Below are 23,025 nucleotides of genomic sequence, written 5' to 3'. Positions count from 1 at the left end.
TTCCTCAGATAAGGAGACCAAAACTGCACGCAGTACTCCAGATGGGGTCTCACCAAGACCCAGTACAGCTGTAGCAGGATCTCCCTACTCCTGGACTCAAATCAGGCTCCTGAACTCCCAGTACAGATGTGGATAGTGCGCTGTGTATACATCTTAGTATTTTAATATGTTAACTGCTTTCCTAACTTGTATCTCTGTAAATCTGCTCCATGGTCCTGGTGAAACACCATCTCGTCCTATTGCGTGAGTATGGTATGAACAATAAATAAAGTTGACTAGATGATCATGATTGAAAAGCGTGGAACAACTTTGCATGTGTACTGGTGTGACGGTGAAATGTGACAACAGAGGCACTGTACGCTACTCCAGTCTTTCACTTTAGGATTAATATGCTGGTCTGTTTGCAATTGAAATGATGTAAAGTTTATTGATATTTACAAGCTGTTGTTAATCACCGGAGTCTCACTGGCATGTGTGCTGAAGATGGAATCGTTGCAAACATTAATCTTTCTGTGTTCCCTCAGTTAACAGCACACATGAGCTGGGCCCTCTGGTGGAGATCACAATTCCGGTGGAAAATGAAACCAGCTGGACGCTGAGGAACCTCAACTACAGTACCCGCTACAAGTTCTATCTCAATGCCTTCACCAGCGTGGGAGCTGGCAGCAAGCTGACAGAAGAGGCCATAACAGTGATGGATGAAGGTACTCTGGGCTATGGAGATATTTCATTCCTATTCTTGGGCCTCAGAGCTGTTGTTGAACTTGGCTTTAAAAGAACATCCAAAATACCTTTGTCCTTCAGGATCAGATTCATTTCAACAAAGTCCCGTCCCCAAATGACTCAGTAGTTACAACTCTATTGAAACACCATTCATTATTTCCTCACCTAATCACTCATTGGTGCAGTGGACCTGACGTGCTTACACTCCCAGCATCACAGGATGTGGATGAGAAAGGTGTTCTGCCACACACAATAGTGATTACTGGCTGATCACTCAACTGGAGTCTCCCACAATCAGCACACATTCCATCCACTACTGTCCTGTTCAGGAAGACTCCCTGGCCAGTGGTTCTCCTCAGCTGTTGTTTGAGTTGTTCCAGTATCACAAGGCCGGTTGTCTAAATTATGCCCCTCACCTCCTTGGCCCAAGGACTGGTGGAACAACTCCTAACTACCTGACGCGCTTACATTCCCAGCATCATAGCGCTCTCATTCATAGGTTCAAAGATTCCAATCCTTCCCAACATGGTACAGTGTCAAGGAAAGGGCACAGTGAATGGGCAGGGAACGGAATATGACCACCTGGTGAAGTGTACCTAACAACATGCAGAAACCCAATCCCTTCAGAACAGAAGGGAGAGAAAGATCAAGCAAACAGGAAAGTCCTGATTACAAGAGGTGGCCCTGCTAACATTTTGTTTCTCAAGCTGTCAACCCTAAACGCTCCAGCCAGGACTAACTATTGTCAAGTACAAGTCCCGGACAAAAGCCTAAAGGTTTCCATCATGGGATTTCCGGGAGATATCAAATTATTCCACAGTTGGGATGAGGGAAATAATTTGATTGGAAAAATAAATCAATTGTACCAATATTTTAAAACTTAACATTGTCACTAATTTTCCACACATCCTGAAATTGTCTGCAGAGAACTGGCCAATGAAGGACTTGCTTTTACAGGTCACTGATGACTAGTGCAGGGCTTAAGTCTTGTGATTTACTTCTGTGCATTGGTACCAGGTTAGTCTTGCTCAATTTCCTTCAGCCATTTGAATTACGAGCACAATACCCAAAATGGGGTGGAGAAACTCGGCAGGTCATGTGGCACCCAGAGCAAGTAAAGGGTGACCCTTTACAGTGGGTTACATTTTCCTTCCCATGGATACCGCATGACCAGCCGAGTTCTTCCACCCCAATTTTGGGTATTGCGCTCCACCTCAGAATCTGCAGATGTTCTTCTTTAAGTGAATTAAGAGTGCTTTGTGTGACATTGACTGGATGGCTACATTCGGTTTGGTCCCCAGTTTGTGTGCGCAATGATGTGGATCAAGAGTGCAGGGTATGCTCCATCCACCGCCTTGTCCCAGTCAAACACCTTGAAAGTTTTCAGCGAAATTTTTTCGGAGTTTCTGATTTATGTGTTATCCCTTAGACGTCAGGATGACTGAGGAAGGTGACGTTTTGGATAGGCAGGAAACAATGAGAATTAAACTGTTCCAAAGGCCTGATGAATGCTTATTTGCCTTTGAGAAATCATGGCAAATCTCTCTCGCTTGTTGAAACAAGCTGCTTTGTCCCAGTCATACCTTCCTGCTGTTCTCCCTGAAAAAGTGTAATCAAGAGCACCGCTGAAGAGAAAACAGTGAGTGATCTGGGATCCAGTGTGTGACTGGCAGCAAGAACCCGTTCTGATGAAGAAGAAAACAGAGGCCACACTCACTGTTGTGTTTTGAACACCATTGAAGCAGCTGTGTGTGAAAACTGCCTCTTGCGGCTGTTTTCACCGTATCCCCTGTAAATGTGAACTGAGAAAGAGGCAGCTCGTGTTTCCGTCGAGAAATTTCAGAAAGACTTTCAAATGCACAAGTTAGGGATGGGGGAAATATTTGTCTTGAATGGGTTAATTGATATCCAGCTTCATAGATGCTTACTAAACCAAGTGTCAGGCAGCCAATTTGATGCCACTCGTTTCCTGAACAGCCAAGACAAATTTTGACCTGAGTTATGTTTCCACTTTATTTCCTCACTCTGCCAAGTCAAGACTAACCTCTTGTTTTATGGGCAATATAAAAAATGTGCAGGAGAAACACAGCAGGTCGTGCAACTTCCATAGCAGGTAAAGGGTAACCAACATTTCAGGCCTGGGCCCTTCAACAGAAACCTATATAAGCAGGCCCACAGCATTTTGCTTCCTATGGAGTTTCTTCAACATGTTTGTGTACTGCTCTCAACCCCAGCATCTGCAAACTTTCTTGTTTAACTCTTGGATTATGGGATTTTTTTTGTGAGTTCCTCATTGGTGTTAAATGTGTTTTTAATACAGTTATCTTTACATGTGTTTCCCTGATTTGTTCTCACTGTGCACCTAATTATTCAGTTTCTATCTTTATTGTTCCTGTCTTCTTCTACTCTCTCTTTTGATCGTTAACAGTGATTCACCAAACCGCACCTGGGGAGGGCAAAGGTAACCTGCATGGTTTTCTGAGTTTGTGGCTGTTTGCCATGTGTTTGGCCTTGGATTTGCAAGGGTTTGGGGTGCTCGAGCTGAGGCTGATGGATCTTTAATTATGAGCAGTTTGCAGATGACTGCTTGCAGAGTCTGAGCACCGATAGCTTGCAGGAGCTGACGGTTTTTGACTGACAGCGCTCTCTCGTACTCAAGTCTGCGCTATTTATTATTATTAACCACAGTTTGCCGTAATCCTCAAGTATGCATGACCTATTAATCATCTGGGGTCAATATGAATGGGATCAAGTATTTACAATAGTATAATTGTTGCTGAATGGTTTCTTCAAGTTATTGCAGAGTGAAGCTCTTTGTTGAGAGAGTGAAACTGCAACAGAGAGATGCAGGGACCAAATTGATAAGCTCACCCGTGTTTCTCTCCATCTTTCTCTCTTGAGTGGTGGGGAGCTTTCACTGAGAATCTATGTGAATTACTAACCCTCTATGATTATCCTGGGGCCCTCAGGAATTAAAGATTACTTCTTTCTTGGGAAGCGGGGTAGGGATGGGGGGGTGACAAAGGGTGTCGATTTTGTTTTCTCTTTTTCTTTATCGTGATAAATTTGGATAATGCCGTCGAAGGCACACAATCAGACATTCAGGACGATTCCAAGCAGAGATGGCTTCCCTTTTTGTGAAGAAGATTGTCGAGAGAAGCCTGGTCTGTGTATTTCTCAGTTTGGTCCAGGGTGATGCATCCACTTCAGTTCTGAATGTTTCACAGCTGTGTGCAATCTCTCTCTCTCTCTCTCTCTCTCTCTCTCTCTCTCTCTCTCGCTCTCTCTCTCTCTCTCTCTCGCTCTAAATTTCTGAGTTATTATATGACAACACTTTGCTGCACTTTCCTTCTGTCTTATGTGTTCTTTTTCTTTCTCTACCACTGCAGGAATATCTTCAACATCTCCGTTATTGAAAACAGATATAATAATCCCAGTTGATAAAAAAATGAAGGGTATTGTCTCTCTTGTAATATAACATTGATATTATTTAGTTTGTGTCAATGGTCAAATATAATCTATTGTTAACCCACTGGATATTGTTCAAGGTGAATGTGAAGGATGTATGAACAGAGATAGTTCACAAGAATGAAGAGCAGGGCTTAATGGAGTCATTCTCTCTTTCACATTTTAATGTATCTAGAGCAGGGTTTCCCAAACTTTTTCTTTCCACTCACACACCACCTTATGCCATTGGTGCTCTGTGATTAGTAAGGGATTGATTAAAGTGGTGTGTGAGTGGGGGGGGGGGGGGGGTGGAGAAAATGGCTGAGAACCACTGCTCTAGACCCAATTGTTACTGAAATATTTTGCTTGAGAAAACATTGTCATTGGCCCATTTACTTTGGAGTTCTGAAGTCGTGCACATAACGAGTCCATCAGGTACGATTAAAACAGAGGGTTTCAAACTTTTTCTTTCCACCCACATACCACCCCATTTGAGGTGGGGGAGCAATAACTGGCCAAGGAATGAAGGACAAAAATAAGGTGTGCATGTACACATTGTGTTTGTTTTTGTGTGTGTGGTGTACATCTATGCACGTGTGTCTATTCCTTTTTGTTTGTGGTGTGGTTGTGTGATGTGCAAGTACCAATATGTGTTCCTGTTTCTATGTATCTGGTGTCCATGTATGTGTGTGTGTGTGTGTGTGTGTGTGTGTGTGGTGCATGTACATGTGTATGTCTGTTTTTCTGTATGTTTGTGCATATAGATGGGTGTGTCCATTTCTTTGTACACACATGTGAGTGTGTGTGTGTGCGCATGTGCATGGAACTACGTATGTTTGTGTGTGTCTGGTGAGCCTGTAGAAGACTTGTGTGTCTGTGTGTATGTAGAGTGTATGTATTTGTATGTATCTGTGTGTGTTTGTGTTTGTGTGGTGTGTGCATGTATATGTATGTATCTGTGTGTGTGTGTGTGTGTGTGTGTGTGTGTGTGTGTGTGTGTGTGTGTGTGTGTGTGTGTGTGTGGTGTGCACATAAACATGTGTATGTCTTTTTCTGTGTGTATATGCATGTAGATGTGCATGCCCATTTTTGTGCACGTGTGTGTGTGTGTGTGTGTGTGTGTGTGTGTGTGCACTTGTGTATGTATGGTGTGCATGGAACTATATCTGTTTCTCTGTATGTGATGTGCATGTAGACATATGTCCGCACATGTATGGTGTGAATGTATTTGTATGTATCTGTGTGTGTGTCTGTATGTACATGTGTGTGTGTGTGTGTGTGTGTGTGTGTGTGTGTGTGTGGTATGTGCATGTATTTGTATGTATTTGTGTGCATGAGCATGTGTGTGTGTTTGGTGTGAAGTATATGTATCTGTGTGTGTGTGTGTGTGTGTGTGCGTGTGTGTGTGTGTGTGTGTGTGCGTGTGTGTGTGTGTGTGTGTGTGCGTGTGTGTGTGTGTGTGTGTGTGTGGTGTTCATGTACACATGTGTATGTGAACGTAGATGAGTGTACCCCTTTTTATGTGTGTACATGTGTGTGGTGTGAATGGAACTATATCTGATTCTGAGTGTATGGTGTGCAAGTGGATGTTTGTGTGTGTGTGGTGTGCATGTATTCATATGTACCTGTGTGTGCATGTGCACATGTGTGTCTCTGTTTCTCTGTATGTGATGTGCACATATTTATTTAGCATTCACTAACAAACACATTAGTGCCGTAGGAAGCTACTGCATGCCCTAGCTTCAGCCAGAAGAGGAGAGGCAGAAACATGAACCCAGTGGACTTTGTCTTTAGCCAACTGTCATTGAGGGTGTCAAGTACTCCAGGCGTCCATGCAGGCCAGTGTTGCACGTCGAATGACTTCCAAGGTTTACACTTCCTCTGCTGAACAGGTGTAACTGAAGCCTGATGACTCATTTTGGGAAGGTCACATTTTCTCCTCTGCTGTTTGAGTAAGATTGCTGCATGCTTTTTGTTGATATGGCTTTCTCCTTCATTGCAAAGCAGAACAGAGATCTTTAAATATTAAATATGAATAAAAATCATGTGGTTTAACTCCAAAGCTGAAAAAATTTTACCCATTGACCTAGTGAAGAGGAACTTGAAACCCATAGTGTCCGTAGTAGTGATGTATCTTTTGAATGTACTTTTTTTTACACCTGACTCTCTCTCTCTTCTGTTACCTACTTAGTCATGGTCCTTCGTCCAGTAATTACGAACATTACCTCATCTTCAACCCATGCAAATATCAGTTGGGAGTTTGACCAAATGGACATGCACTTTTATGTTGAATATAATAGAGATAACAGTAAGAATTTCATTGATCGGATCCTGTGTGTTTCTCTTTAGTTTTTAGAAAGTTTCTTTGCGCTCTCAAAGATCAATTTGTTAATTTCTGTTTCATCCAGCTGGTTTATGTGCAGCCTCAGAAATCAGCCCCTCAGTGCCAGTAAATGATGTCCTGTCTCAGAAGACCACTAGTTTGTTCTGAAAACTTCAGACGCTGAGAGTTCCTGATCCCACTCATGCAGCCCTTGTTGAATTGGCGCCCAGTTTGCCTGCATGGATCAGCCTTCACCATTACCCCTGATTATCATCATCTACAATCAGATGAAATGGGGTTTCACTGGCCCTAAGTGCACACACAATACACAGCACATAATATTCACACACACTTATATATACATATGGATTTAATTTAAAATAAATGTTCATCTCACAGCCTGCGGGAAGAAGCTGCTTCCCAGCCTGGCTGTCCTGATTTTAATGCTCCTGTACCTCCTTCTTGATGGTAGTGGGTTAAAGATACTCTGTGATGGATGGAAAAGATCCACGTTAACTCTTTGAGCCCTTTTTAAGCAACACTCCCGGTGAATGTCATCATAGAGGAAAGGAAGACCCTAGTGATCTCCTTGGCCATTTGGATGATCCTCGTCTGATGCTTTGAACCTACTCTGACACACAGCCAGACAGGACCCTCTCAATTGTGCTCCTGTTAAATCAGTCACATTCACAGACAGTTACACAAAGAACTGCCCCAAAACATACAATGTATGTTTCCTGGAATATTAACCCTGCATGTGAGTTCCAGGGTAATTTGGAAAGATATCACCATTGCTTCATTGCTTAAACTTCCAGAACTGCTTTGTTAACAGCATTGTGAGAGTATCCCTGTACACCCACAGGAGCTCTGTGTGACGGACAGCAAATAAATGCCTTAGCTGACAGTAACATCCACATGGCTGCAAGAAACACTGTAGGGGCAGCAGAAGGGAACCATGGGCTCTTTCTCCAGTTTAATGTCTGAGTCAATTATTATTTTACTGGCACTCCTGCTTGGGATGAAACAAATTCTCTCTCTTTCATTTGTTAGTGTGTTTGCTGGTTAGTCTGTCCTCCTAACTGTGAGCTGGCATTGGTGAATCCATCTCTTGCTCTGAGGTGGAATGTTTATATCTGTCCGCTGCTGCTTATTGAGTGGTGCATGTTAGAGACCACTGTTCATCCAATGCTCCTCTCTCCTGCAATAGATTTCTTCCATCCTCGTTGCAGAGTCCCCCCCATTTATGGGATGCGTTTGTTGCGGCAGTCAACTGACATGAGTTGAGAACTGGTATCAAACGGTAAAACCAAAGGTCTCAGTTTTCCATTGGTGATTGAGGCACTTGCCCTGCATTCCACCTTCTTCTCCAGACTAGATGTTGAACTGCTTGGGGAAGGGGAGTGAGGGAGAGAAGGCCCCAGAAGCTGACCCTGGGGCTATGCAGATCCACACACACCACCATTTGTGTGTTACTCTTCTCTTTCCTCTTGCCTCTCTCCCTCTGATTCTCCTGCCACTAACCTACACTGGGAGAAATTTAAAGTGGCCTCTCTCCAACCCATTTTATGCATTATTAAATTTTAAAATTAAATTTGGACATACCTTGTACAGCCCGGTAACAGACCCTTTTAGCCCACAAGCCCATGCCACCCAAATACACCCAATTGACCTACAATCCTAGCATGTTTTGAAGGGTGGGAGGAAATCAGGGCCCCCAGGGTAAACTCACACAGACATGGGGAGGACGTACCAACTCCTTACAAACATCGCAGGATTTAAACGCCAGTCCTGATTGATAGTGTTGCACTGTGCCAAAAGCTCCCTTTACCTTCCTATCTACCCATGACCCCACTTTCAGTGAATTTTGCATCTGCATTCTCAGATCCCTCTGTCTAACACACTCCTCAGTGCCCTATTATTTACCATTTATGTCCTATCTTGATTTGTCCTTCCAAAATGCATCATCCACATTTTCTTCGTTAAATTGCATCTGTCATTTTGCAGCCTATTTTTACAGCTGGTCCAGATCCCTCTGCCTTCCTCGCTGTCCACTACACCTCTCATCTTTGTCATCTGTAAACTTGTAGATCCAATTTCTCACATTATTATCCAGATGAATGATATAGATAGAAAATAACAATGGACCCAGCACCGATCCCTGAGACACACCACTAGTCACAGGCCTCCAGTGTGAGAAGCAATCACCCACCACTACTCTCTGGCTTCTCCCGTAAGTCCCTCCAACTTCTCCCTGTTTGATTAATCAAGTTAAACAATCCATCTATATCACAGGGGAAGAAATTAGGGCTACCAGTAATACAGGAATTGGCTGCTTTGTGTATTGGAACCAGCCTGTTCAGTTCTATACCAGATAGGAACAGCAAACCCCACCTGGCGAAACATGAATTACTGACAACTCCCCAGCAGTCTTAACTCAGATACATCTCCTCCAGAAGATGCATTATCAGTTAGGTTTTCTGATGAGATTCATCCGGGGTTGCTCTCACCAACATCATTAGACATGCTGTAGAAAGAAGGATTTCCACCTCGGCAGCTGGTTTAATGACTGGGATAGTACAGGCTCATAGCTGCGGGTTTGTGCCTGATAGTGCCACTGTTAATCAACAAACTGGCACTCACTGGCAGTGAGGTTTGGATGAAGATGAAACTCCAGTATGAGTCCAGAACCCCAGAACCAAGGGAACATCAGAAGGGAGGGAAAGACTTGGTGCTCACAAAATGTGATGGGCACTTGCTACAATCCAGAGGCCTGATCAGTGGCCTGTGGTTGAAACGTCGTCTGAAGGGATGTTGGGTGGAACAAATCAATGAACTGCTAGCCATTTAACTCCAGATTGGAGGACAACTTTCTGCCCTTGTACTATGGCGCTTTGCAAACCCATCCTGATTAGATGCACGTGGAGCATGGCCACATCGGCGTGCGTGGCGGTGATTGGGTCCAGTTATGTCAGTTCTTTGTCTTCATACGCTTTTCAGGTAAAGAGCCTGTGGACAAAATCCAGATAAATGCCTCGCAGACCTTCTTTGTACTGAAGGGCTTGTTGCCGGAAACAGTTTACAAAGTGCGAGTGGTTGCCGAGAGCCAGGCTGGCCAGTTGCAGAGTGCGGAAAAGCGGTTTAAGACGCGCCCACCAGGTGAGGCAGCGACCAGGAGCATTAGCTTTGGCCTCCCTCCCCAACCCCGCCCCACTTCCCCCGACGGAGTTTCCAACTGAGTGGCTGTGGAGGGAATGAGGCTCCGATGCCCAATGACTACTGATAAATGTCCGGTGGTCACGTTCACTATCATTGGTTTCTGCTAGCTGGAGAGTGCTCGTCTTGATTCTCTGAACTCCCTCAGATTAACTCCCTCAGTTAATCAACACTTGGGAATCATTTTGTTTTGCAACTGACTGAGAAGGAGTTATAGAAACAGGCCGGCAAACCCATTCTGACCACCAAGTACACATTCTGATCCATTCTCCCTGCCTTGCTATCATTCTCCTTAACCCTCCCATTTTCTCCCCCTCACTTCCACACTGAGGCCAATTTTTACAGTGGCCAGTTAACTGCTGGGAGGTAACCAGAGCAAAACCAAAATGTTCACAGGGAACGTGCCAACGCCATGCCTACAGCATCTGGGGCCAGGGTTGAACCTGGGTCCCTGGCGCTGCGAGGCAGAGGCCTACCCACTGCTCGACTATGTGGCCCAGAGGAATCAGGCTTCATCCATTACATTGTCCCTGGCTTTGCACCACATCCCTGTGTGTCAGGTGGAGAATGATAGTTTTAAAATTAACTATGGAACTGCCATGAGTTGCAGGTTGAGGAAGTGAGCCTGAACTCTTTGTGTGGAGAAATGTTTCTTGATTTCATTTCTGGAAAGTAACTGCAGCAGTTCCACGATGTGCACCCACCCCTCTATCAATTGTTGTCATGTTTCAATGATGAACAGGAGGAATTCTTTCAAAATGGCGTTTCATTCGCCCAAAAAAAAGTACACAATATAACATCGTGCTTTAATAGATGGCCATTCTTCGATCATTGCATGAAGAATGCTGTATATTAGCATCACTTACATTTTTTTTGTTTATGCTTCCATACCCATCCAGTATGGGTATCATCCCTTCTTCAGTAAGGGATGGTAAAACACCGAGTGTAATGAAAGTGCAACTTCACACAAAGGATGTCAGAAACAACAGAAAATCTCAGAAGTTGGCCTGGCCGATCTTTGTTCAGCAAGTTAACTCAAACAAAGGCGGGTGCATGGGGTTCGTGTGCAGTTCAGCTCAGATCTCATCGGTGAAAGGGGCTTGAGGGGGCAGAATGGCTCTGAATGAACCTTTATTGTTTCACCTTGTTTGTGTGGCATTTTGCAATGTTCTGGAGTGTCCTCCATCCCACCTGTGTCCTTCCGATTCATTAAACAATGATTTCACTGGCTCGCCAGATCTTGTAAGTTACTGTAGGTAATCCTCATCTTGATTCAAAGGATACAAGGGTGGTTACCTTCATGCAGTGCACTGCAGTGCAAGACAGCTGGACGGCATTCGGTATTTTGTGGAAAGCAGACAGAATTAGCCTCTTCCATGATACTCCTGGCCCCATCCAGTCCTGTTGCAGCAGCCGGCAGTCCGCTGCTTTGGAAGTTCTCTCAGTCTCGTTGGAATGACCCCTTCTGTGACAGTGGCAGAACTCACGGCTTGTCATGCATTTGTTTTTATTTTAATCTACCTCCTGCTCCCTCAACATGACAGTTGAGTGTTAGGTATGAATGCTTGCATTTTGATGTTAAATTAGTTGTTTGTGATCAAGCAAAACTGCCTGTTGGTGCAGCTGATGCTTCAAGGTAGTAAATGAGCCTTTGACTCCAGCATCTTAATGAGGCAGTGTCCTTTTGCTGTTCATCTATTTTGATTGAGGTATGGTGCTTCCGAATTTAAGGCAGCCACAAGATTTGAGCATTTCTAGCAGCTGTACTGGGAGAGTTCCTCCCATTCCAAATCTACAAAGCACCTATCAAATGCTCAGTTGGAGCTGCGCCTCGCAATGAAAAATATAATAATGAGAGAAAGAAAGGTAACTTCAGTGCAGTTGTCTTTAAGGAACAGTCCAGGTGCTTTCTGCATGGCTCCAGATTAATGTGCACAGAGATATAATGAGGTGATGGCTTCCACAAATAAACTTGGCCCGTGATTCAACTCTTATTCCTTCTAGCATTTTCTTTTAAAGTAGAGCCTGCCTGAAACAGGCTAAGATGTGCATTGCTGCTCATACCCAGGCAAAGACCATCCTGCAAGACTGTGGCATTGCCAAGTGTAGCGACTTCCCCTGCCATGCCTGCATCACGAGGGACTTCCAGTTCAAAATTGGTTCCTTGGGTGCTGAGTGCAATCCTCGTTCTGACCTGCTTTTGGAAACTAAGTGAAGGCTGTGTCTCAGTTTTCAAGCAAGGACTGAAGTTTGCTAATTAAGGAATGGACCATACCAGGGCGAGTTGAGTTGAAGAGGATGCCATTGGGCGGAGGGGTGGGAGGAACTGTCAAAAATGCAGCTGAAGTTACTGGTTTTTCACCGACGCAATCGATACTTCACATTTCCATGTGACAGTGGTGGTGGGAATTTGGCCCCTCGGGTTTATACCAGTTCACAAAACAATCCCATTCCCTATTCATTTGCTCCCTCCAACTCAGCTGGGATAGCAGTTAGCGCCACACTTTTACAGCTCCAGCCACTGGGACTGAGGTTCAAATCCAGCATTGTCTGTAAGGAGTTTGTATATTCTCTCTGTGTCTGCGTGGGTTTTCCCCAGGGAGGGGGGGGGGTGGCTTCGGTTTCCTCCCACCCTCCAAAACGTACCGGGGTTGTAGGTTAATTGGGTGTAATTGGGCAGCATGGGCTTGTGGGCCAGACGGGCCTGTTTAATAAAAATTAAAATGATTCCCTGGAGTGTTGGAGGATGAGGGGAAATTTGATAGAAGTTTACAACATTATGGGGGGTTGAGATAGAGTCAATGCAAGTGGGCTTTTTGCACTGAGGTTAGGTGAGACAAGAACTGGAGGATATGGGTTCAGGGTGAAAGGTGAGATGTTTAGGGGGAACATTAGGGGTGACCATGCAGAGTGGTGAGAGAGGAAGGAGCTGCCAGCTGAAATGAATTTACAGTAAAGAAAAATTTGGATCTACACATGGATGACTATGGGACCTGGTGTAGGCAGTGGACTTGGCAGAATGAGACCAGATGGGCTGAAGGGCCTGTCTCTATGCTGCAACGTTCTATGGTTCTGGTCTCCCCACAGTCCCATTAACTCTTCCCCTCCCCCAAGTTCTATCATTTGTGAACAGCCAAGGGGCAATCCACAATGGCGAACTCACCCATCAATCTTTGCCATGTGGGCAAACCTGGAATAACTGCACACATTAACAGGGGGAACATGCAATGGCCACACATCCAGCACGAGACGTCAGGATTGAACTCCCATCATTAGAGCTGTGGGGCAGAAGCAGTACCTCCTGTACGCCACTGTGCTGCCCAAGCCAGGACTGAACAACAGTGATGGAAATTCTGCAGAAGGCAGCATCCCCACTGAATGTTGCAGGAACAATTGACAAGATGGACAGCAAGGGAACACTGTCTTTAATCCTTTCCTTGCCAGCTTTATCTGTGGGCTAATTAAACAGGAAATGGTGCAAATACTCAAAGGGTCAGGCAACATCTGTGACAAGAGAAACAGAACTAACATTAGAAGGTGATTACTTATTTAATGGAACAATTAAATGTAATTTGGCCAAAACATTAACTTTGTTTCTCTCTCAACAGATGCTGTCTGATCTGCAGAGAGTTTCCAGCATTTACTGATTTTATTTTGGTTTCCATAGTCTGTATCATTTTGGATTTACTTTTTGATCCATCACCAGTTTTGGTTTGTATGTTGCAAGCAACATCATGGTTTTATCTGATGGTAAACGCTCAAATTCTGAAACATGTTTGGAGGTTAAATTCTTTGAATTGTGTTGATGTGAGTGTTAGTGTTGGCCAGAGAAATGGAAAAAGAGCTTGGCATTGAACCTCAAGGCTGAGACTCCGCGCATGCTTGTGTTGAGTTCTGATCAGTGTTTAATGACTAGAGAATTGGTGGGACCTTGCTTCTTCTGCATGTAGTTGTGTGTAATGCATCCTTAAAGTGAGACTGTGGAGATGAGTACCTGTGTGTGCTACTGCCTGGCTCATTTGTTGGGTAGTTTTAAAACACAGCACCCGCACAGTTTGCTCAAGTCCAGTTCACTTGTGGAAACTTTGCTGCGCTCCTTGTGGGATTGAGAATCTTCACTCTTTGTCGTCGTCTGTCTGTATCTGTGACAAACTCGGGAGAGCTCTTGCTGGATTGGAGTGGACCTTCTCTCCTTTCTCCAGTGGGCGCTAGCAAATGCCAGATGAATGTAATCGATGAGAATGAAAGACCTTAATTAACCTAACTTAACCCCCTTCTAATTCTAAGTGCATGTGTATGTAATGTGTGTGTAAATTCAGAAAAGTTCTTTGGTTCACAATCCAAACTCACTTCTTATTCCTCCAAGTTCACCGGTTGCAGGCAATTCTTACACTGTGCACAGAATTTAACATTTATAAAGTTCATCAGGCTTTGGAGCTTGAAAGGTAAATAGTTACTGCTCAGGAAGGTTTTTGTCAGTTTACAGAGAGAGATTTATTGTTCATTTACTTCCATCAGCCACTTCAGTGTCTTGCCGAAGAAATTTGCCCCCTTCAGGCTTCTCCAGATGATAACTTCTTTCTTTCAGGTCACCACAGAGTTCCTTTTTGTTTTTCTAATTTCAAGTGAAACATTAGACAACCAGTCCTCTCCTCTTACATGAACCACAAGGACTTTGACCAGGCTGAACTAAGAACTCACAACCCGTCTTCCAAATGGGGTTTTCCACAAGCTTTCCAGCTTGTCCTGATCCAGTCCCAGCTGCTGTTGCAGATGGTATCACTGTAGAAATTATCTCTGTGTGTCTCTCTCTCTCTCTCTCTCTCTCTCTCTCTCTCTCTCTCTCTCTCTCTCTCTCTCTCTGAGAGAAAGCATGTTTGACTCTCTCTGCTTGCAAAACCACATGACCCTCTTAGAACAGCAAGTTCTCCTCCAGACAGAATGTGGCTCCGACAAGCACTTTTATCTGTTGCCTTTTTGTAAACAACAATCCATTAGTGAAGTCTCTTGAGTTCTCTCCAAACCTCTGCAAAGACTGTTGGCCCCAACATGTCTAGCATGGGGCAGAGCTCCAGTATTTTAAATAAGATCTGTTTTAAAGTGTTTGTATGTGACCTACACTAAAACCTTCCCCAATTTATCACCCAAAAACATATCTATATTCTGTCACAGTTTCCCTTGCAAACTTTCCTCTTGCAAAAGGTGTGAAAAAAGATAGAAAGTCACGCTTGGAACAAATTTTCAATGCCACTAATTGCAGGGTACTTACTTTGCTTCTGAAGAATGCAAGGCCATCTTTATTTTGCTCTCTTCTCTGTTCTCCCACAACTCCAGGTTGAATGACCCTTTATCAATCTCCCTAAAATATATGTTGTTTTGGCACAACGTGTCACATATTATCGAGAAGGCATGAGCAAACTGATTCACGTTACTCCAAATCCATCAGTCCAGGCCTTTTGAGGACGTGGTGACAAAATGATTAAATGTGGCATAACATCAATAAACTGATCATTCTTGGCCAATTCCAGAGATTCCTTTTTTTTTGAGGCTGCGTTAATCCCTGTCCATGTGCCATCATTGTTATTCTTCCCATGAATTGATTGAGAACCTGGTTATCCTCTTCATTATTCGTGTCTGCTGGGCAGGGGACTGCCCCCAAGTGTTTCAGCATTGCTGGCTCTGCATTAGCTTCCTATGGCTGGCTGGATAATAGGTCCGGATCAATCATTCACTATCTGTATGGGGAGGGGGAGGTTGCTGTCATTTCCTCCCACTCCCCCAGGCAGTGACGACACGAGCATTGGTGTCACCTAGCGCGGTAACTCATGGTGACACCCCATCCCACCATGGACCTCCTCCCATACCAGACTATACGGAACCCTTAGTAAGGGATTTTTACAAATATTAATGACCACAATATTGTTGCTAAAACACCAGAAAATTTGACAAAAGCAGCGACTCTAAACCACCAGTAGCAACGAAAACAACAGCGCGTGCTTGTAGTGCGTGCAGACGAAACCACAGGATTTGAAGCATCGTTGGAATTGTCTAACAATGACAGCTCTGACCGGAGCGCAGTAGAAGGTTCAAAAAGTAAATGAACATTGAGTTTTAGCCCTGCAGGTATATTGATACATGTAAACTGGGCTTACGAAAAATATTTTTTTTTGTTATAACTAACTACAGGGATATTTTTATTAAAAAATCATAAATTTCTGCTGAAACACTGCACAAAAATTTTATAGGCAGTCATTTTGGTGTCAGCTGATGAGGTCCGCATCCACCCTAGTGATGTCAGTGCCCCCAGGCCCTTGTTGAATTGCTGTTGGCACTCTATTCAGATGGGAACAAGAATTGAAAAAGAGCTGTATCAACAGGAATAGACCTTCTATCTCAACCAAAGGCCATGCAGTGTTAGAAGGGGTGGACGACATATAAAATGCTAAGCAATGATCTCACTTCAGTTATGAAATGGCATTTGGACCAGTTTAAATCCAGATAAGGCAAGGTGCCTGCACTACATAAACATCCTGGAAAAACTCAGCAGATCATGCAGCATCCAAAGGAAGGAAAGGGTAACCCACATTTTGGGCCTGGGGCCTTTATCAGGGGTTAGGGGCATTGATTTATTCATGCCCCTGCCTGGTTTATATTGGGCTCAGCCCACAGCATTAGATGCTGTGTGACCTGCTGAGTTTCTCCACCCTGTTTGTGTATTGCGCTCAACCCCAGCATCTGCAGACTTTTTTTTTGTTTAACTCAAGACAAGGTGTTTAAGAGTTTATGTCTATCTAGATAAGATGTGCTTATTCCTCCCAAAATACAATTTAGACATTCAGTACAGTAACAGGCCATTTCAGCCCAGGAGTTGGGCCAATTAACCTACATCCCCCCGGTACCTTGTGAAGGGTGGGAGGAAACTGGAGCCCCGGGAGAAACCTCACGCAGACATGGAGAGAACGTACAAGCTCTTTACAGACAGAACGGGATCCGAACCCCGCTCCTGATCGCTGGCGCTGTAACAGTGTTGCGCTAACCGCTGCGCCCACCACAACTGTGGTTGTGATTGATCACAAATGCATATTGTCTATCTTATCATTGTTAATGTAAAATAGCCAATTGCCATTATGTCATAAACATGGGAGTGCCTTGGGCTACTTGCAATAATTTTGAAAGAGGTTGTAATCATCGTTTTCTTCCTCTCTCTCTTTCAAATCAACAACACTAGCTATGGCAAGCCGTCAGGTTGACATTGCCACCCAGGGTTGGTTTATTGGTTTGATGTGTGCCATCGCCCTTCTGATCCTGATTCTCCTGATTGTCTGCTTCATCAAAAGGAACAAAGGAGGCAAATACCCAGGTAAGGGCATCTTCAACCAATGCAGGCATTGAGAGACCATGAAGAGTTCTGTCAAATTTCCACCAAAGAGCTATCTTGTCCTTGGTGGTGGCAGAGGCTGGTATTACTCAGAGTGGGCTGAGGAGATCTTCACGCTGATACATGTGGAAACACTTCACTGCAAGTAAAACTGGAGTTTGAAAAGTTTTCTTCTGGAGCGTTTTTACCACCAAACTGAACTCTCGTGCCACAAGAGTATTAACTTAGACAACTCGTAGGGCCGATATGGCCTGTTTCCGCACTGTAAACGGGTGCTGTAAAATGTGGTCATTAATACAGTTACAACGGCAACACCAGTAAGTGGCACAAAAGGATCAGTTGCAGAAGAAATAATTTTGCAGATAAGCCCCTACCACAAGATTAAAAAAACATTGTAATAAAACAGGGTCATATTACTCGAAATTGCTTTTGCCCGCTGTAAGGCAGACAGATTCGCCATCGGCAGAAATTCCCTGAGCACCTCTTACAGTCAGAGAAAGAGAAGCAAGAGAGTTCCCCCCCCCCACTCCTTGAGTCACAGAGTACATTTTCTTCCAGCGCTTATGCAGCCCCCGCATCCACACAGCGTCCAGTCCAAACCACTGGCGACCCAAGCTCCAGATCCAAACCTTCGACTCAGTCAGGAACCCCTCAGCATCTTCGGTAACCCCTTGCAACCTGGTTCTGATATCTGGTATCCCTTCAGCCGGTTCAAGCCAGTCTGGAGCCCGGTGCATATCTTCCATCTCCAGCAGCCCCCAGCCTCTGTGGGCGCCTTGCCTCAAGTCGCCAGCAGCTCGCCACAGCCACAGAGCCCCCCCCTCACTGATCCGCCACTGTGTTCACCGTCCCCATGGATCATCTCCTCTGCTTCACCTTCTCAGACGGGGGGGGGTGGTTTCCCTGCTTTCTGTTGCCCTGCACCAGTCCTGCGCTCCCCTGGAGTCTTCAAACCCCCCCCCACCCCCCCCCCCCCCCCATGGCTGCTGCTGATCAGAAGCACCACCATCTCGGGCGCAGACCCCGTTGTCACGCGGTTCCAAATAAAATTACCATTGGCTCCTTTAACGGTTGGATACAACGGCTCCAGCAGTGCTGCCACATAGGATTACAATTAGAATCTTAATCAACTGGGAGAGTGGGCAAGAGATGTACTTTGGGAAGTTAAACTTGAGCTGGACATACGCAGTGCACGGTGAGATTTTGAGGAGTTTGATTGAATGGCGAGAACATCGGGTAACAATACCTCGTTCCCCATAAGTGAGGGATAGGTAGTGAGGAGTGCATGCTTGCCTTCATCAGCTGAAGTGTTGAGTGCATGAGTTGGGACATCATGTTGCAGTTGCACAAAACTTTGGTTCAGCCAGAATATTGTGTGCAATTCCGTTCCACCACCAGTGTAGGCTTAAGAAATTCACAAGATTGTTGCGAGTATTGGTGGTCTTCAGTTGGAGAGTTTGAATAGGTTAGGTCAGCATTTCCACACCCGTAGGAGACTGAGGGAGACACCTTTAAACCATATAAGCTTACTAGAGGATCAGTTGGGGGCAATAAGTTATTGACTATTTCCCATCATCAGGGAATATAAAACTAGAGGGCATAGGTTTAAGGTGAGAGGGAGAAGGTTTAAAGGGCAACTGAGGGGTAAATTTTTCAACAAAGATGAGTTGGTATCCAGAATGAGATGGTGAAGGCTGGAACAGTCACAACATTGGAAAGGGCATGTTTAAATTTAAATTTAGACACAGCACGGTTACAGGCTATTTTGGCCCATGAGCCCTTGCCGCCCAATTGCACCCCATTAACCTACACCCCCAGTACGTTTTGAATGGTGGGAGGAAACCGGAGCCCCCGGGGAAAAACCCACGGGCAGAACAGACAATGCAGGATTTGAACCCCAGACCCAATTGCTGGCACAATAAAGGTGTTGCACTAATCTTGGAGGGAGATGGAATTAATTTAGGCAAGTGGAATTAGTATAGAAAGACACCATGGCACGCATAGATGAGGCAAAGGGTCCATTTCTATGCTGTTCAACTCTTTGACTCCAATTCTTCTTTAGTTGAGAGGTAACTTCACAATCATGATGTCACAGGTTGTCCTCTTGGTCGTTTCTCAGCCCTCCCAACCTGCTGGTCTCCATTCCTCGCATTCTCATTCCTATATCTCCATCACTTTGTTCTCCTCTACCTTCTCCACACTCCATTCTTCTTATCCTATTTCTTCCCCTTTTGCCCATCCATTCCCACACCTCTGTTGTCCATCATAACATTTACTTTCCTTCCTCCATTTCCCTGTCCTCCTCCTTTCTATCTCTCTCCTCCTCTTTGTTTACAAGCCTCCCCCTAATTCCATATAACCATATAACCATATACAGCACAGAACAGGCCAATTTGGCCCTACTGGTCCATGCCGGAACAAATCCCCACCCTCCTAGTCCCACTGACCAGCACCTGGTCCATACCCCTCCAATCCTCTCCCCTCCATGTAATTATCCAGTCTTTCCTTAAATGTAAATAACGTCCTTGCTTCAACCACCTCTGCTGGAAGCTTATTCCACATCCCAATCACCCTTTGCGTGAAGAAATTTCCCCTCATGTTCCCCTTATAATTTTCCCCCTGCAATCTCAAACCATGGCCTCTGGTTTGAATATCCCCCACTCTTAATTGAAAAAGCCTATCCACGTTGACTCTCTCTGTCCCTTTTAAAATCTTGAACACCTCCATCAAATCCCCCCTCAATCTTCTACGCTCCAGAGAAAAAAGCCCCAGGCTGCTCAACCTTTCTCTGTAACTCAAACCCTGACATCCTGTCAACATTCTTGTGAACCTTCTCTGCACTCTCTCTATTTTGTTTATATCCTTCCTATAATTCAGTGACCAAAACTGCACACAGTATTCCAAACTTGGCTTCACCAATGCTTTTTACAATTTCATCATAACATCCCAACTCTTGAATTCAATACTCTGATTCATGAAGGCCAACATTCCAAATGCCTTCTTCACCACTCTATCTACCCGAGTATCAACTTTGAGGGTACTATTTACCATAACTCCTAAATCCCTTTGTTGCTCTGCACTCCTCAATTGTCTACCATTCAATGTATATGACGTATTTAGATTTGCCTTTCCAAAATGCAACACTTCACATTTATCCGTATTAAATTCCATCAGCCATTTCTCAGCCCACTCCTCTAGCTTTCCAATATCTCTTTTTAAGCTACGGTAATCTTCCTCACTCTCCACAATACCACCAATCTTTGTATCATCTGCAAACTTACTTATCCAATTTACCACCCCTTCTTCCAGATCGTTAATATATATATATATATATATATAACAAACAATAGTGGACCCAGGACCGATCCCTGAGGAACTCCACTCGTCACTGGTCTCCAATTGGACAAACAGTTTTCTACCAGTACTCTCTGACACCTCCCATCCAACCATTGCTGAATCCATTTCACTACCTCCTTATTTATACCTAACGCCTCCACCTTTTTTCCTAACTACTATAAAGTATACTACTTTCGACTTTTCCCACTTCCCTTTTCTCTCTTTTTACCCCTCATTGTTTACCCCACTCTGTTTAACCCTTCTGTTAACCCCTCTCTGTTTAACCCTCAATGTTCCACCCCACTCTGTTCAACCCCTCTGTTTACCCTCTCTGCTTAACCTCTCTTTATCCATTGGTTTTTACTCCTCTCTCTTCAACCCCCACCCCACCCATCCTTCTTCTTCTCCATTTTCCCTTTCCATTCTCTCAATTCCATAGGTTACCTCCCTTCCCACTGAATTCCTGTGCCCTCACAATTTCCCTCCCTCCCCCCATTCTCCTTCCTCCTTCAGCAATCCCCTCCTGACCACTGGTCCCCTCGCCTTCTCTCGTTCTTCCCTTTCAATGCTTCCCGCTCCATATTCCATCTTCCTCCTCCTTTCCCTTCCACCTCCCTCCTCACCATTTCCCCCAACACTTTTTGTTCACCCTCTCCTCTCCTGCCATTCCCACCCCCGCTGCGCGGCATGTTCCTTTCCTGCATAAAACTGCACACAAATGTAACGGTCTTCTTCCCTTGCCCCCTGTCCTTTGCAGTGAAGGAGAAGGAAGATGCTCATGCAGATCCTGAGATTCAGCCCATGAAAGAGGATGACGGAGCCTTCGGTGAATACAGGTGAGCACCTGTACTCTCCTCTCTCAGCTGCCTCTCATTGAAGATTGATCCAGCCGATCGGAATCCCTGGTCGAAGACCTGTTGAACATAGTAGCTTTGAAACTGTGGATGGTCTGTTCTTGGATTGCGACTTTTATTTTGGGAATTCCTTGTTTCTTCCCGTTTTTGTGCAAAATCTTGGCTTGGGGAACTGTACAGTTTCCTCCTGGTCTGTAAATGTACCGCCCTTTCAAACGTTGATCCTAACATCCCAATTTCAAGCTCGTTAACCAGACCTTGCTTTCTGCCTCTCAACTTTAAAAGCAATGCAATTGTTTTTCTCCAATCACGCAACAACATTTTGAAGAGATTGCTTTCTGGATTGTTGGGCTGCGAATCAGTGCTTAATTCGGGTGGTAAACCCAGTGACCTGGGTTTGAATCCAACACTATCTGTAAGGAGTTTATACGTTCACCCTGCACCAGTAGCCTCCCACATTCCAAAGACATACAGCGTGGGATTGTGGGCTGAAAGGGCTGGCTATTGTGCTGTGTCTCTAAATTAATTTAAGTTGCTAAAGGTCTCCATCTTCTGGTGTGAAACAAACTCCAAAAACCACAGCTGCTGAAAACCCCTGGGGTGGGGGTGGGGGGGGGGGGGAGTAGAAATTGCTGGGAACCCTCTGCAAAGCTGAAGAGGTTGCAGGACCCAAAATGTGAGCCTTCCAAGCATGCTGAGTGTTTCTAGCACTTTCTGTTCTTGTTTCACACATTCAGAGTTGTTCCTGCTGGGCATTGAGGAGGTCAACACAGTGGGTGTGCAGTCACTTCGCCAAATTGGACGGTGGAACTTGAAACTGAGCTCGGAGAAGAGGGGCATCAAAGGGGAGGAGGGAGCTGGAACAGAGGGGGAGAGATTTGTTGAAGGGAGAATTGTTTTTGAAGGCCCATTCTCTTTCCATGAATACTGCGTGAACTTTTGAGTTTCACCAGTTTCTCTTTTCCTTTCGGTTTGATACGGGCAGTTTCGTTGGGAGTTGCATGGTTGGTGATGGAAAACCTGGCTTGGGTGAGGGTTTATGGAAAACAATAAGAATTAGACATCTTTTTTTCTCTCTCTCAACTCATTGAGGTGCTTGAACTGAAAACACCAGAAGCTAAAGGGGTCATCCCCTAAAAAGCCAAATCCTATAAATAAAATCTGGAACTGCTTTTCATATTAGACATTTCAAAGACCTTCCAAACAAAAAGGGTGCAGGGGCAGAGGAAATTTCCAATGGGTGAACAGAGAGCAAAGATGATGGTGCAAATAGGATTGAAGTCCACTGTAATTTTAACTGAGGCAGAATAGCCTCCTTGTAATTCAGTTCAAATATTCAACTCGAAGGAAGCTTTCAATCTTTGACCAAAGCAGGTGTCCACTTCCCAACCCTGGTGTTCGAACTGTTCCCTGTTAAGTGCCCTGTGGAAGTGGGATCATGTTATCCCAAGGCAGCTAGCAAGGCTCCCAGAGGGAAATAGATTCTTGTTGCTATCAGTATCCAGTCTATTTTCCAGACAAGTTTATTATCATCTGACTGTACCTATACAACCATATGAAACAGCATTTCTCCAGAATATGGGGCACACAATACAGTTCCACACAAATTCAGCACATAATCACATACACGCATAAAAATATCATACAAATGTATAAACATAATTTACTCAGCTTCATTAATAAGAGACCCAAGGTTACTCGCATAACCTGTGGGAAGAAGCCATTTCCCAGCCTGGCAGTCCTGATTTTGA

At 44.7% G+C, this 23,025-nt stretch overlaps 1 protein-coding gene across 2 annotated transcripts in view; it reads left to right on the top strand.

Moving 5' to 3' along the window:
• Positions 1 to 23,025, top strand: part of nrcama (neuronal cell adhesion molecule a) — a 255,963-nt gene that overhangs the window by 208,663 nt on the left and 24,275 nt on the right. For both annotated transcript variants that reach the window (XM_069903115.1, XM_069903117.1), the window contains 3 exons: positions 525 to 704; positions 16,935 to 17,066; positions 21,178 to 21,256. In XM_069903115.1, the coding sequence (XP_069759216.1) occupies positions 525 to 704; positions 16,935 to 17,066; positions 21,178 to 21,256 (391 nt within the window). The remainder of the gene's footprint in view (positions 1 to 524; positions 705 to 16,934; positions 17,067 to 21,177; positions 21,257 to 23,025) is intronic.

The sequence above is a fragment of the Narcine bancroftii genome, chromosome 11, assembly GCF_036971445.1.
Source record: "Narcine bancroftii isolate sNarBan1 chromosome 11, sNarBan1.hap1, whole genome shotgun sequence".
Lineage (NCBI taxonomy): Eukaryota > Metazoa > Chordata > Chondrichthyes > Torpediniformes > Narcinidae > Narcine > Narcine bancroftii.
The sequence above is the reverse complement of the archived record's forward strand: the minus strand, read 5'-3'. Positions and strand labels throughout refer to the sequence as shown.